The 13,646-nt window shown below is 41.9% G+C and overlaps 1 protein-coding gene across 4 annotated transcripts in view; it reads left to right on the top strand.

Annotated features, from left to right (window-relative positions):
- Positions 1-765: 765 nt before the first annotated feature.
- The window catches only part of LOC138741160 (coxsackievirus and adenovirus receptor homolog), a 54,176-nt gene continuing 41,295 nt past the window's right edge, over positions 766-13,646 (top strand). For 2 of the 4 annotated variants that reach the window (XM_069894819.1, XM_069894815.1), the window contains exons 1-4: positions 766-835; positions 3,605-3,762; positions 9,169-9,317; positions 11,046-11,241. In XM_069894819.1, the coding sequence (XP_069750920.1) occupies positions 3,708-3,762; positions 9,169-9,317; positions 11,046-11,241 (400 nt within the window). In that variant the 5' untranslated portion in view covers positions 766-835; positions 3,605-3,707. Of the gene's footprint in view, positions 836-2,815; positions 2,973-3,604; positions 3,763-9,168; positions 9,318-11,045; positions 11,242-13,646 lie in introns of those variants that run through there. The other 2 variants (XM_069894816.1, XM_069894818.1) reach the window with 2 other exon arrangements.

Here is a 13,646-nt window from a genome sequence, read left to right as displayed (position 1 = left end):
AGATAGCAGAGGATTTGAAGCCCAGTCCTGGCCGCTGGTGCTTTAACAGCATTGCCTACCCGCTACACTTACCTAGCTGTCAGAAGAGGTGGCAAAAGCAGGAGGCAGCAGCCGCATTTTAGCAGGACATTGGCAGGGCAGAAGGAATACAGAATTAATGAAAGCAAATGGCCTGATTGCCTGCTGCACAAAGCATTAACTCATTATAGGTTCTGGAAGATAGCATTTGTTGCAAAATCAACTGCTTTAATCTAATGGAACCTGTCCATCACAGTGCACCCATTCCCACCCCAGCTTGCACAATGATGTCAAAACCATGGAGGAGCAGTGAGCCCACCCCCTTTAGAGGTGCAGTCATAACCTCACTCAGTTCCAGTTCATGCTAATTATTCCCAAAATTACCCTCTGTGATCATGCACTCATGCACTGAGCCATGTAATTGACACTGGTTGAGGGCTGCAGTCATGTCACTGTGGTGGATTCATACACATACTGTTTCAGTCAGTCTGGTGCTGAATCCTCATCCACTAAATTTCCATGCTTTGACCACCTTCAGCGATCCCAAGTCAATTGGGGCCCACTATCTTACAGATACAACAGAGAAAATAATCACAGTGCCAAATGCTGGCTGATTCAACTGTTCTGTCTGAGAACTACACCCACTATCCCCTGATAACATCTAATTACGCAACCTTCCTGCTGTCAATTGAGCAATTTAAATGAGAACACTGGAAACTGTGTCTCCTCCTTTATTTCCTTGTTGTAATTACAAACGACATTGATAAATTGTCTCACCAAAGAGTTGCTGCTTTAATCTTCATTGCAGACATGAATGGTGAGTTGCAATGAGATTTCTTTCATTAAAATAACACTTTCGGGATCCATTGTCCAACTCTTTTCAGATGCAATCTTTGAAGAGAAAATTTGATTTGTATTTCCCAAAATTGAGACCGTCCAAGATCAACTGGAGATTGAAAACATGATGTGGGGGCGGGAGGGGGGGGAGCAATGTAAACTTGAGGAACAACACCTCATAGAGTCTACATTGAATTATTGGATTTCAGATAATGTCCCCTCTCTCTTCTCCTGTACACCTTCTACTTTTCCCCTTCCCCGTCACCCCTCGCCTCTTTAGTTCTATCCTTCCATCCCTCTCAACCACTATCTCCCATTGGATTCTTCTGCTCTCTCCTCCCCCCCCCTCCCCCACACCACCCCATCTCCCCCACTTCAGTTTAGTTCCATCTAGTCTCTCTTTATATCACTCTTTATTTTCACCTTTGCCTGGCATCTGCTAATCTACTGAAACACGAAAGATTGTAAATGCTATGGCTGTAGTCAAAATGCAGAAATGCTGGAGTAACTCAGCCAGTTTCGTAAGTGTTCATAGGAAGTAAAGATACTGCCATTTCAGGCCTAAGCTCTTCCTCAAGGCTGGAGAAAGAATAGGAGTGGAGTATACTCCAATAGACAAAAGGCATTAATTGGATATGATAAGGGGAAAGGTGAGAATTAATTTTGGTTCTGTGACAGGAGATAGACAATCTACTACCTCTGTCCATCATATTTCACCAATCCCACATGGGGCCTCTATCTTTTCCCTTCCACTCTATCTTCTTTACATCTCCTTCTCCACTTACCATGTTTAACCAGTCTCAATAAAGGGTCTCAGCCATTCTTTTTCTCCCACTGCTGCTGCTTGACTCACTCAGGTAGTAGATTGATTAGTTGCCGCAAATTGCTGCTCATACAAGAATGAACATAGGAACATAACAAGCAGGAGCTGCAGTCAGCCACCTGGCCCATCGAGCCAGCTCCGCCAGTCAGAGATCATGGCTGATCTGATGATAGGATCATCTCCACCAACTTTCCCCATATCCCTCAATTCCCCTACTTTGTAAAAAAATCTATCCAACCTTGTCTTAAATATGTTAAGTGAAGTCGCCTCCACTGCTTCAACGGGCAGTGAATTCCATAGATTCATCACCCTCTGGAAAAAGCATTTCCTCCTTATCTCTGTCCTAAATCAACTACCTCAAATCCTGAGGCTGTGTCCCTTAGTTCTGGTGGTCCCTTCCAATGGAAACAACTTATCTTCCTCTATCTTAATTATGTCTTTCATAATTTTATATAAGATCCCCTCTCATTCTTGTAAATTTCAGCGAGTACCATCCCAGGTACCTCAATCTTCCCTCATAGAGTAACCCTCTCATGTCTGGAATCAATTAGTGGTAGATTCTGTAGAGAGTTGAGGAAAAAGGAGGAATATTAAAATGGGTGTAAATGGGCCTCTTTCTGTGGCTCTATGATACTGTGACTCTATATTTTTCTCAGTCAACATCTCTCCATTATTATGTTGTGCGACTAGTGGCTACATTGTTTTTGCTGAGTCGTTGGCACGGCTTTGGCATAATTTTCTATGTGTGGCCTAACTAGTGTTTTATATTGGTGGAATGTGACTTCCTTATATTCTCAATGCCCAACCAATGAACACAAACATGCCATACCCCTCCTTGAGTGGCCACTTTCAAGGAGCTATGCACTTGCTAAAGTTTGTTGGATTAGTTGCACCACAAACTGGATGGAGCCTATTACTGAGTAGCATTGCCGAACTGCCGTAACATTTCGATTGTCACCAATGCAAGAAGTCAAAAGTCTGCAAACAACTGTGATAGTTCTAAAAACACAGAAATGCTCTATTTAAATTCTATATTCAAATTTAAATTTAGACATGCAGCATGGTAACAGGCCCTTCTGGCCCACGAGCCACCCTAATACTTCAGTTAACCTAAAACCCCTGTTCGTTTTTAAAGATGGGAGGAATCCGGAGGAAACCTGCGCAACATGAGGAGAATGTAAAAACTCCTTACAGACAGTGTCAGATTTGAACCCGGGTCACTGGTGCTGTAATAGGGCTGTGCTAACCGCTACGTTAACCGTGGCACTGGAGGAACTCGCAGAGTCCATAGGAGGTAAAGTAAAGAAACAGCATTTTGGGTCTGAGCCCTTCTTTAAGGTATGAGCAAAGATCAGGGCAGGTGCCTGAATTTTGACGGAGAAAGTGGGATGAATCAAAGCAGGAGTTATTGAGGGGGAGTACAAGTTCTGCGGCCAGAGGGGTTGGTGGTGGAGGAAGACTCACGTCTGTTGTTGAGAAAAAAGAGCTGGCATCCCTGTTAAGGTTTGAAAGGGGGGAAAAAAGTTTTGAAAAGGTGCAGACACAAGTAGGGTGTGAAATGGCCTGAAGGAGCAGTGACAATCTTTTGGTTTAAATACACGGACATGTCAGGATGGTGGAAGCACATACCATTTTAAAGAGAACTGAGGACAGTTGTAGAGCTTTGGAAAAGCGTTTGGTGTTTATTTGGAGATTCGAACTATTGAGTTACATTTGCTCATTGGACTGAATCAACCCTCCCGTGGTATCTTTTGATATAGGCACAGGAACCTAAAGTCAGATATCAGAACAGTGCAATCTAGCAAAACATTAGGATGTGGTTGCTTGCATTAAAATGTCTGCTCTAGGTGTAATCTGACTGGCTATTAGGGAGTGCAAATGTCGCGATATTCAGTAAAATTTTGAAAGCCTGCTTCGTGTCCACAGTTTGTAATTGTCAACTTAAGAAAGTTCACCAATCTATTCAGCACTTATTTATCGGAAAAAATTAGTGACTCAAAGCAATAAAGATTAAAGAAAGGAAGCTTACATGATGTGCAAAAACTACCTTTTCGTCATCATATTTGTCTGGAGTTTTATAGAAGGTAAGATATATTTTATTACATTTTGTTTATTTATTCTTTTAAACCTTCCCTATTCTTATCAGTGGATGTGAAGAGAAGGATGAGCTGTGTGAATGTGATTTAATTATGGGGCTCCTACAACATACACATTCACTTATTACATGAAATCAGTCCAGCAGTGAGGACATGTAGGCTTGATAAAGCAAATGGGAGAAATGCAAGGATAAATTATACCGACTTTAATGACTGGCAAGACAAATGAACTGAGAATGTTGATCAGAATTTAGCTATATGATTTTGATGCTGTCGCATTGAAAGAGAACAGGGCTGACATTCCAGGGTACAGAATCTTCAAGTATGATAGGGTTTCTGTGCTGTAGTTCTCTGGTTTTATGGGTGCAGGTCAATGGGGCCAGGCAGAATTATAGTTCAGCATAGATAAGGCAGTTTGCCTGAATCTATGTGTAATGTTTGAAAAGAGGGTTGGTGCGAGAACGCAGCCTTGCCACCAGCTTCCACCAGCGTTGTCTCCGCTCCATCCTCAACATTCATTGGAGCAACTTCATCACCAACATCGAAGTACTTGAGATGGCAGAGGCCGACAGCATCGAATCCACGCTGATGAAGATCCAACTGCGCTGGGTAGGTCACGTCTCCAGAATGGAGGACAATCGCCTTCCCAAGATCGTGTTATATGGCGAGCTCTCCACTGGCCACCGAGACAGAAGTGCACCAAAGAAGAGGTACAAGGACTGCCTAAAGAAATCTCTTGGTGCCTGCCACATTGACCACCGCCAGTGGGCTGATATCGCCTCAAACCGAGCATCTTGGCGCCTCACAGTTCGGCGGGCAGCAACCTCCTTTGAAGAAGACCGCAGAGCCCACCTCACTGACAAAAGACAAAGGAGGAAAAACCCAACACCCAACCCCAACCAACCAATTTTCCCTCGCAACCGCTGCAACCGTGTCTGCCTGTCCCGCATCGGACTTGTCAGCCACAAACGAGCCTGCAGCTGACGTGGACATTACCCCTCCATAAATCTTCGTCCGCGAAGCCAAGCCAAAGAAAATGAAAGAAATGTGTAATGTTCTATGGAGGATAAAAGAGAAGTGGTGGCCTTTCAACTTCAATGAAGGTTTTTTTTAACAGCGATAAGAGAGAGGATATCCAAGAAGGATCTTCAAATAAGACATGTCATTAGATCTCAGAAACAAACAGGAGTGATCACGCCATCATTTTGCCAGCATTATACCATAGGTTTCCGAGAGGAGAAGATTTGTAAGAAAAATAGGGTTACAGTAGTTAGGAGTGGAGTAGAATCTATAGAAGTGGATAAAGGATTAAATTGTGAGCATGAAGAAATTCCAACTAGAGAGATCCTGGACCAAATCATTGGGTACACTGCTGGCAATGGCTGGAGAATATTGGAAATGGTGACCATATGTCTGTTCCCCCCGGTGCTCGCAGCACCGAGGACCCGAGATAAGTCAAGTTATTTGTCCCTCGATGGGAGTGGGGTTTATCCTAGGTGAAGCCAATCCTTTCTTTTTCTTATTTTCTCTTTTCTTACTTTTTCTTTTTTTGTTCTCCTTGTTTCTTGGGGGGTGGTGGTGAGAGGGTTCCTCTTATTTTGTTCTTCTTTCTCTGTATTATCTTTTTTCCCCTTTGGTTCAACATGGACATTGAATTTGCATTTTGTAGTATTATTGTCATTTTTCATTCTTTATAATAATTTAATCACATGTTGACTCTTTTCTTTTTTTCTCACTTTCTTTAATATTGACATGGAGATCGATAGTTGAATTATTTGTTAATATTATTGATATTGATGTTTTACTTTTTGATTATTCTTCATTTTGACTGCATGTTGATTGAAAATTCTCTAAATAAAATATTCAAAAAAATGGTGACCATAACTGTACATTTTAAGGTAGTTGTGATGAAAAAGATAAGGATGGACTGGAAATGAATATAAAGATTACCATAAGGCTGATTTCAATACTATAAGACAGGGCTTGGCAAAAATAGATGGCAAGCAATTACATTTGATAAATAAAAGTATAGAAAGTCTGAGAGGAAACCTGTGCATCAAAAAGAGTGAACACGAAATGTTCCTGGCAGGCAAAATTAAGAAAATCCCATTGCATTTTATAAATATAATATGGGCAATAGAACAACTAAGAAAAGAGTAGGGTCAAAGGAGAAATCTGTTTGGAACTAGAGATGTAGATGAGGCTTCAAATGGATATTTCTCATTTGTATTTACTGAGGAGGACACTGTTGTACGAGAATTCAGCGAGAGAGAGAGAGAGAGAGAGAGAGAGAGAGAGAGAGAGAGAGAAAGAGAGAGAAAGAGAGAGAGAGAGAGAAAGAGAGAAAGAGAGAGAGAGAGAGAGAGAGAGAAGAGAGAGAGAGAGAGAGAAAGAAAGAGAGAGAGAGAGAGAGAGAGAGAGAGGTGGGGGAGATATTAGAGCAATTAAAATGGAGGCTGTATTAGGTGTGTGAGCAATGATGGATAAAACAATTAGATGAGATGTGTCCCAGGTTGGGTCAGAGACTGTCTGTTCGAGGCTCTGGCAGAAATGTATAAATCCTTGGTGGCCAGGTGACTGGAAATGTTATTTGAAACCATTCTGAGTGACAGGATTAATCTACACTTGGAAACGCAGGGATTGATCAAATAGTTGGCATGGCTTTGTTGGGGTAGAACTTGTCCATCCAACTTGATTGAATGTTTTGAAGAGGAACAACAATGAATTTATGAGGGCACTGCATTTGCTGTACAGGGGGAATGTGCAATCTCCACACTCATGGTATATGAGTCAGGATTGAACCCGAGTCTCTGGTGCTGTTCAGTAGTATTTTGAATATGTCACTGTGCTTCCAATCCGAAACACCTCTTTCATAATCAAGTTATTTTTATGTTTACAATACAGTTTAGAAAGTCCTTCCAGCCCATGAAACTCATGCTGCCCAACTACATCCAATTAACCTAAGTACAATTTGGAATTATTGCCAGATTCTCCAGATATCTAATAGTTTTGGCTTCAGGTTTCCGGCCCCTGCAATTTTTTGCCTTTGTAAAATGTCATTATTATTAATACAAGCTTTGTATCGACCAATGAGTTAAAACATGAAGCATCAACAACATGCATTATGTAGCATTTTTAATGAAGTATCTCACAAAACTATCAATAATACTGGAGTACATAAGGAAAATTTAAGGAAAATTAGCTTAAATCTTTGTTCTGAATGAAAAGGTTCTGAATGACCTTCTCATCCATAATTATCTTGTGAACATAAATGGTAGAATCAGAGGGAAGTTGAGAAGAAGGGGAGAATAAACAAACGGCATCAAAGTAAGATTAGTATAAATAGGTGGTTGATGGACAGTACAAACTCAGTGACTCAAAAGTTTATGTCCGTGTCATATCTTTTTATAACTTTCCAAATTGAAATAGAATGCAATTTCAGGCCTAATGACATCAGCCAACACAGAGCAGAAATGATCAACATTGGATTTTAGGTTGGGTGGTGGTGTGATAAGAGAATGGTGACATTTTACATTTTAAATTTAAATTTTTAAATTTTAAATTTAGACATACAGCACAGTCACAGGTCATTTCGGCCCACTAGTCTGTGCAACCCCAATTACACCCAATTAAACTACACCACCCAACACCTCCCCCCACCCCCCACCCCCCAGGAATGCTTTGAACAGTGAGAGGAAACCAGAGCCCCCAGGGAAAACCCACGCAAACACAGGGAGAATGTACAAACTCCTTACAGATAGAGTGGATTTGAATGCCAGTCCCGGTTGCTGGCATTGTAAAGGCATTGCACTAACTGCTATGCCAACTGTGCCCCACCTTGAAATATTGAGTTCTCTTTAGAGAAATAGTGGAGTTGTGATTTGCAGATTGAGCTAAATTAAATACATTTGTATCATTCTATAATTCCTTGACACTACAATACAAATCTTAGGATTCACTGCTATCTTCCCAAATGCCTGGATACAGTAGGATTCTCTGGTCTCCCTCTCCTCTTTGTACAGCATTCTACTTTTCGGTTCTTGCTACCATAGTGAACAGTCTCACGTTTCCTCCATTTACTCCATCTGCAAATACTTTGCCTGCTTGCCAGCCTTCAGTTCTGTCAGTTTGCTTCAAACTTACTTTTCCTCAAGTGAAAATAATTATTTGAAGTTATTCCCTGTCTTCCCAATGCTTTGCAAAAATACATGCCTTATATCATTCTTAAACTCTTTTGTTAGTCATGGAATTGGGTGATCAACTTCAGCATATGGCATGAAAGAATGAAGTTGAAAAGTAAATTCAGTCAAGTAATTATTCAAACTTTTTTTTTCCTAATACCTTGGTCAGCTTGTGTTGAAGTGTTTTCACCAGTGGATGTGCCTTGAATAATGGAACCTAGTTACAAGATAAAAAGATGTTTATTTAAAGTTGAGTTGCTACTCACAGAGAGTGTTAACTCTGGAATTGTTACCTTGGAGAATTGTGGAGGCTAAATCAATATGAGTATTTAAAGACAAGGCAGATACATTTTATAAGATCAGGAAATTGAGACCTCTGGGCAACTGGCACAGAAGACAAGTTGAGGCCAAGATAGATTATGAGTGTAATCACCTTGTGTAGTGAGACAGGTTTAAGTAGTTTCCTGTCAAAATGTATTTTTGTTGACTATCATGGTAAAAAAATCTGGCATTAGTCCAAACACAATTACTGTAATAACCTGTGTATGAATATCTGGAAGGGGAGATCATTATTGGAAACAGATTTTCTATTCAGTAATAATGCTGATGAACCTTGTTACCCAATATTAACTCTCACCAAATCTCCTTTAACCATTAACCTCCTGCTTGATGAACTGAAGGGTCTCTTGATCTAGAAATCTTTCAGACTAACAAGTTTGTACATGACTTTTGAATTGAAAAAAATTGCAGATGTTGAAAATCTGAAATAAAAACAGACAATGCTGGAAACATCAAGTCTCAATAATGTGACTTAATAGAGGTCTATAAGCTTATGGGAGGCATAGGTAAGGTGGACAGCCAGTACCTTTTTCCCCAAGGTGACGGTAGCAAAAACTAGAGGCCATCTGTATAAAGTGAGGGGAGGAAAGTTTAGGTGAGATGTCAGGGGCATTCAACACAGAGGGGTCTCTGGCATTAACTGTGGTTCCCTCCAAGAATTTTTGCAGGTCATCTTGCAGAAATGTGTCTTCACAATGTTTGTGTGACTGATATCAGCATTACTTCATGGAAATCCATTTGTGGGAAGAACGTGGTATAGGAGGAAACAGGTAAACCATGGTATGCATGATCTCCACTGTGAGATACACAATATGCAAGTTTTTGCAAGTCTGATTCTTAACAATTTCTTCCTTTTCTGTATTAAACACGGCAGCTGAAGACAAAAAACCCAAGGTGATTTTGAGGCAAGTTGGAGATGATGTCACCCTGCCTTGTAAATACCAAACTAAGCACACCTTAACTGGCTACTTGGACATCGAGTGGTTGATCAAAAGTAAAGTCATCAACGAGTCAGATAAAATGGTAAATAAATACACAAGGCTTCAGGCTAAGTTACTGAAGCTTTCGTTATTGATAAATACACTGTTAGGTTATCAAAGGTCTGTAAGAAAGTAGAACTGGTGGTAATGCACTGCAAATGTTTTCATCTGGTGGAACTGTTCCTAAGTTAGAGTTAACAATGGACTTTCATTCCAAGATCCCTCTGTATATCAAAACTCAAAAAAATCCTGCCATTTATTGTATAATTTTTCTCCTACACTTGACCTCGCAAAAAGTATGAGCTCACTTTTGTCCTGATTAAACTTCTCTGCCCAAATTTTTGACTATTCTATATCCTGCTCTATCCTTTGTCAGCCCTCCTCATTATGTGCAATTCCACTCATTTCCGCATCATCTGCAAACTTTCTAATCAGACAGCCTGTGGTGGTACATCACCAGCCTACTGCAGGGGGAAACCTCTGTACCTGCAGAAGTGTAAGGGGACAGGACAATACCTGGCCGGCTGCCAATCAGTTGGCCGGAATGGATCAAGCCCCACCCGGTCGGTGTCAATCACCCTCCGGGATATAAGCCTGTGCCGGCCTCCCGAGGCCTCACACTGAGTTGCTGCAGCCACAGGCAGTCTGGCTCTATGGAGGTTTCTGTGGATTAAAGCCTGTTGCTCAGTCTTTACCTTGTGTGTGTGTCTGACTCTGTCTAACAGCGCACCACACCACCTGCATTTTCGTCCAGATCATTTAGATTTATTAGAAACAGATCAGTGGAAAATCACTGATCACAGACCTCCTGTCAAAGTAACACCCTTTCACCATTCTCCTCTGCTTCCGTGACCAAGATAATTTTGAATCCAATCTACCAGGTTACTGAAGATAGCATGGCAATTTTAAGTAAATATTATCTTTTATCGTTGGTAATATCTATTACATTAGTGAAAGATGTAGTCCAGTTGTCCAATCTGGATAGTTTTATTTTGGTCATTTTAGGAATCTTGTGTCTATGATAAATAGGATAGCTTTGTTACTTTGAGACTAAAGCTTGGCTCATATTAACAAGGAGAAATGAGCATGCAAGAAAATTACTAAAGGTCATGACATCAGATACAAGGGATTAAAGTGATATCAGTGGCTTGACCAGTTGACACGGCGCAGTTACCCATAATGTAGTTGTGATAGTACAGATCTATCACCAATGTACATAGTGTATATAGTTACTGTATCTAGACTGTGCTTACAGCGATTGGCTGAGAGCTAAGCCACACCTATTGCCTGGGCCTTAAAGGGTTGTGTCCCTAGCCAGGTCGGATCATTCCGGACTGGTCGGCCACCTGTGAAGAGCTCCTGTCTTTTGCTAATAAAAGCCTTGGTTTGGATCAACAAGTCTTCGGTTCTTTCGACGAGCTCTACAGTAGTTAAAGCAGATTTAAATCAGTGTTAGTTAAAATTGTAAGTCTGGTCAGAAGTGGCTTTCACCTAAGTAATTACAATGTATTGACTGTTCTCAAGGTACTCATGACTAAAATCATATGAAAAATGGTGTATAAAGAAGCACTTTGTTGAAAGAGAGATTGCAAAAATCAAACATCAATGGTGATGCACTTCTCACCTTTCACTTTCAATAATATCTGTCCTGTTTATCATCAGGAACCTTATACTCTGAAGTTGTGATTGTAATCCAAAGGACAAATAAAAGCATGGTTTGGGGGTGATGAGAAACATCCATTAAGTTGTAATCCCTCCTTTTTTCCGGCAGATAATCACACTGTCTGGAGGAAATGTTTATCCAGCCGATTCACATCGGGAAATTTCTTTTGTGTCTGAAAATGTGAGCCATGGAGATGCTTCTCTGTGTATTAGGTCACTGGATGCTGCTGACAGTGGAATCTATTTCTGCAAAGTGAAGAAGGGAGGCATCATTCAGAGAAAGGCTTGGAATTTAACTGTTCAAGGTAGGTCTTCATGTGTTCATGCGCTTATAATGAGTATTGAACTGCAGCACAGACTAGTGTGGTTTGGCAGAGTGCTGTTGTCCTTTCCTTCCATCGCTAGCACACAGCATCGACAGGATCAGCAGGTACATGAATGCAAGTCAAGTTTATTGCCATCTGATTGTACAAGTACAACCTGATGAAACAGCATTCTCTGGTCCTCAGTGCAAAACATGCAGACACTCAACCAGACATAACCCACCTACACCTCAGCTGCGGCTATGCAGGGGGCATGTTCGTCAGGGGGACATGGAGCTTTCTTTAGAATCATCCTGTTCTTCTCATCAAACCGTGCATTGAAGATGTTCGGTCTGTCTGGAAGGGAGATATCATTGTTCTTAACTCACAAGGCTGAATTATGATCCATTATAGTCTTGATCCCTTGCCACATGCGCCTCAAGTTGCTGGTGTTGTTCAACTGTCTTTTGATCTTCACAAACCCCTTTGCCTTCCAATTTGCCTGGGAGAGTTCATCCCTGGCTGATCTTAGTGTCATCCTACACGCTATCCTGAAGGAAGCATCACGAGCTCTGAAAAGGACCCAAAACTGCATCCAGCCATGCTTTCTGGTTAGCCCTGGATGTGAAGCATTTGATCTTGGAGACATGCTCAATGCACTTGTGATGTAGCCAGTGCAACACAAAAGTGTGGAAGTGAAACACAAAAGTCTGCAGATGCTGTGATTGTAGTAAAAACACACCGAAATGCCAGAGGAATTTAGTCGGTCTTTTCAGTGTCCATAAAAAGCAAAGATATATTGCTGACATTACAGGCCTGAGTCCTTCTTCAAAGAATAAGCAGAATGAGGCAGAACCAGGAAATCTCAGAAAATCTCAAAATTCAGACAATGCTGGCTTGTGATGGATCCAGTCCAACAAAAGGTATTAATTGGATATGATAAGGAAGAATGGAGAGACAGGGCTGGGGGAAGAAGTGAGGGGGCAGATGGTTAACAAAAGCCAGAGACGTCAATATTAATGTCATCCATTTGGCAGATGCCCAGTCAGAAGATGAGGTGTTGTTCCTCCATTTTGCGGTGGTCTCAGTCTGGCAGTGCATGAGACCATGGACAGACAAGTTAACAAGGGAATGGGTTGGGGAATTGAAATAGGTGGCCACTGGGAGATTCACGGTATTGCAGCTGACGGAGCCTAGGTGCTGAACAAAGCAATCTCCCAGTCTGAGTCCAGTCTCTCTGATGTCAAAGAGGCCACAACAGGAGCACTGGATGCATTAGATGATTTCGTTATATTCACAAGTGAAATGTTGCATCACTTGGAAGGACTGTTTGGGGCACTGAATTGTGCTGAGGGAGGAGATGTGGGCAGAAGTGGAGCATCTGCTGCAGTCATCAGGGTAAGAATCCATGATGAACTCATTGACTTCATCCACTTTGCTGCCGACTTCCACCCTGACCTTAAATTCACTTGGTCCATCTCCCTTTCCTCAATCTCTTTTGTCTCATGAGACACATTCTCAGTAGACATCTTCTACAAACCCACCACCTCCCACAGCTACCTCGACTACACCTCTTCCCACCCTGTCCCATGTAACGATTCCATTCAATTTTCTCAATTCCTCATCTCCATCACATCTGTATCCAGGATGAGGACTTCCATGCCAGATCATCAGAGATGTCCTCCTCCTTCAAACACATGGCTTTCCCTTTACCACCATCAACTTAGCACTGATCTGCATATTCTCCATTATCTGCACATCTTCCCTGGTCCCCTCCTCCCCCATATGCAACAAGGGCAGGATTCCTCTCATCCTCACCAGCCTCCACATCCAACAAATGCTCCTCTGCCACTTCTGACACCTACTATGTTATCCCACCAATATACACACATTCCCTGCTCCATCTTCTGCAGGGACCACTCCCTCTGTGACTCCCTTGTCCACGCCTTCCTCCTCACCAATCATCCCCTTGATACCCTCTGACTGCAGGAGATGCTCCACTTGTACCACAGCTCCTCCCTCACCACCATTTGGGACCCCAAACAGTCCTTCCAAGAGAAGCAGCATATGACTTGTGAACCTGAAGGGGTCACCTACTGCATCCAGTGCTCTCATTGGGGTCTCCTCTACATTGAAGAGATTGAACTCAAACTGGGAGATCACTTTGTTGATCACCTTGGCTCCGTCTGCTGCAATAGCGTGGATCTCCCAGTGGCCACCCATTTCAATTCCCCATCCCATTCCCTTGCCGACTTGTCTGTCCATGGTCTCAATCACTGCCAGACTGAGACTACCTGCAAGTTGGAGGAACAACATCTCATCTTCCAATTGGACACCTTCCAACTAGATGGCATTAATATCGACTTCTCTATTAGATGTTCTTCTACTGTAATGGATTTTAATTTTCT

Source organism: Narcine bancroftii, chromosome 8 (genome assembly GCF_036971445.1).
Source record: "Narcine bancroftii isolate sNarBan1 chromosome 8, sNarBan1.hap1, whole genome shotgun sequence".
Classification (NCBI taxonomy): Eukaryota; Metazoa; Chordata; class Chondrichthyes; order Torpediniformes; family Narcinidae; genus Narcine; species Narcine bancroftii.
This window is presented reverse-complemented; position numbering and strand designations above follow the sequence as displayed.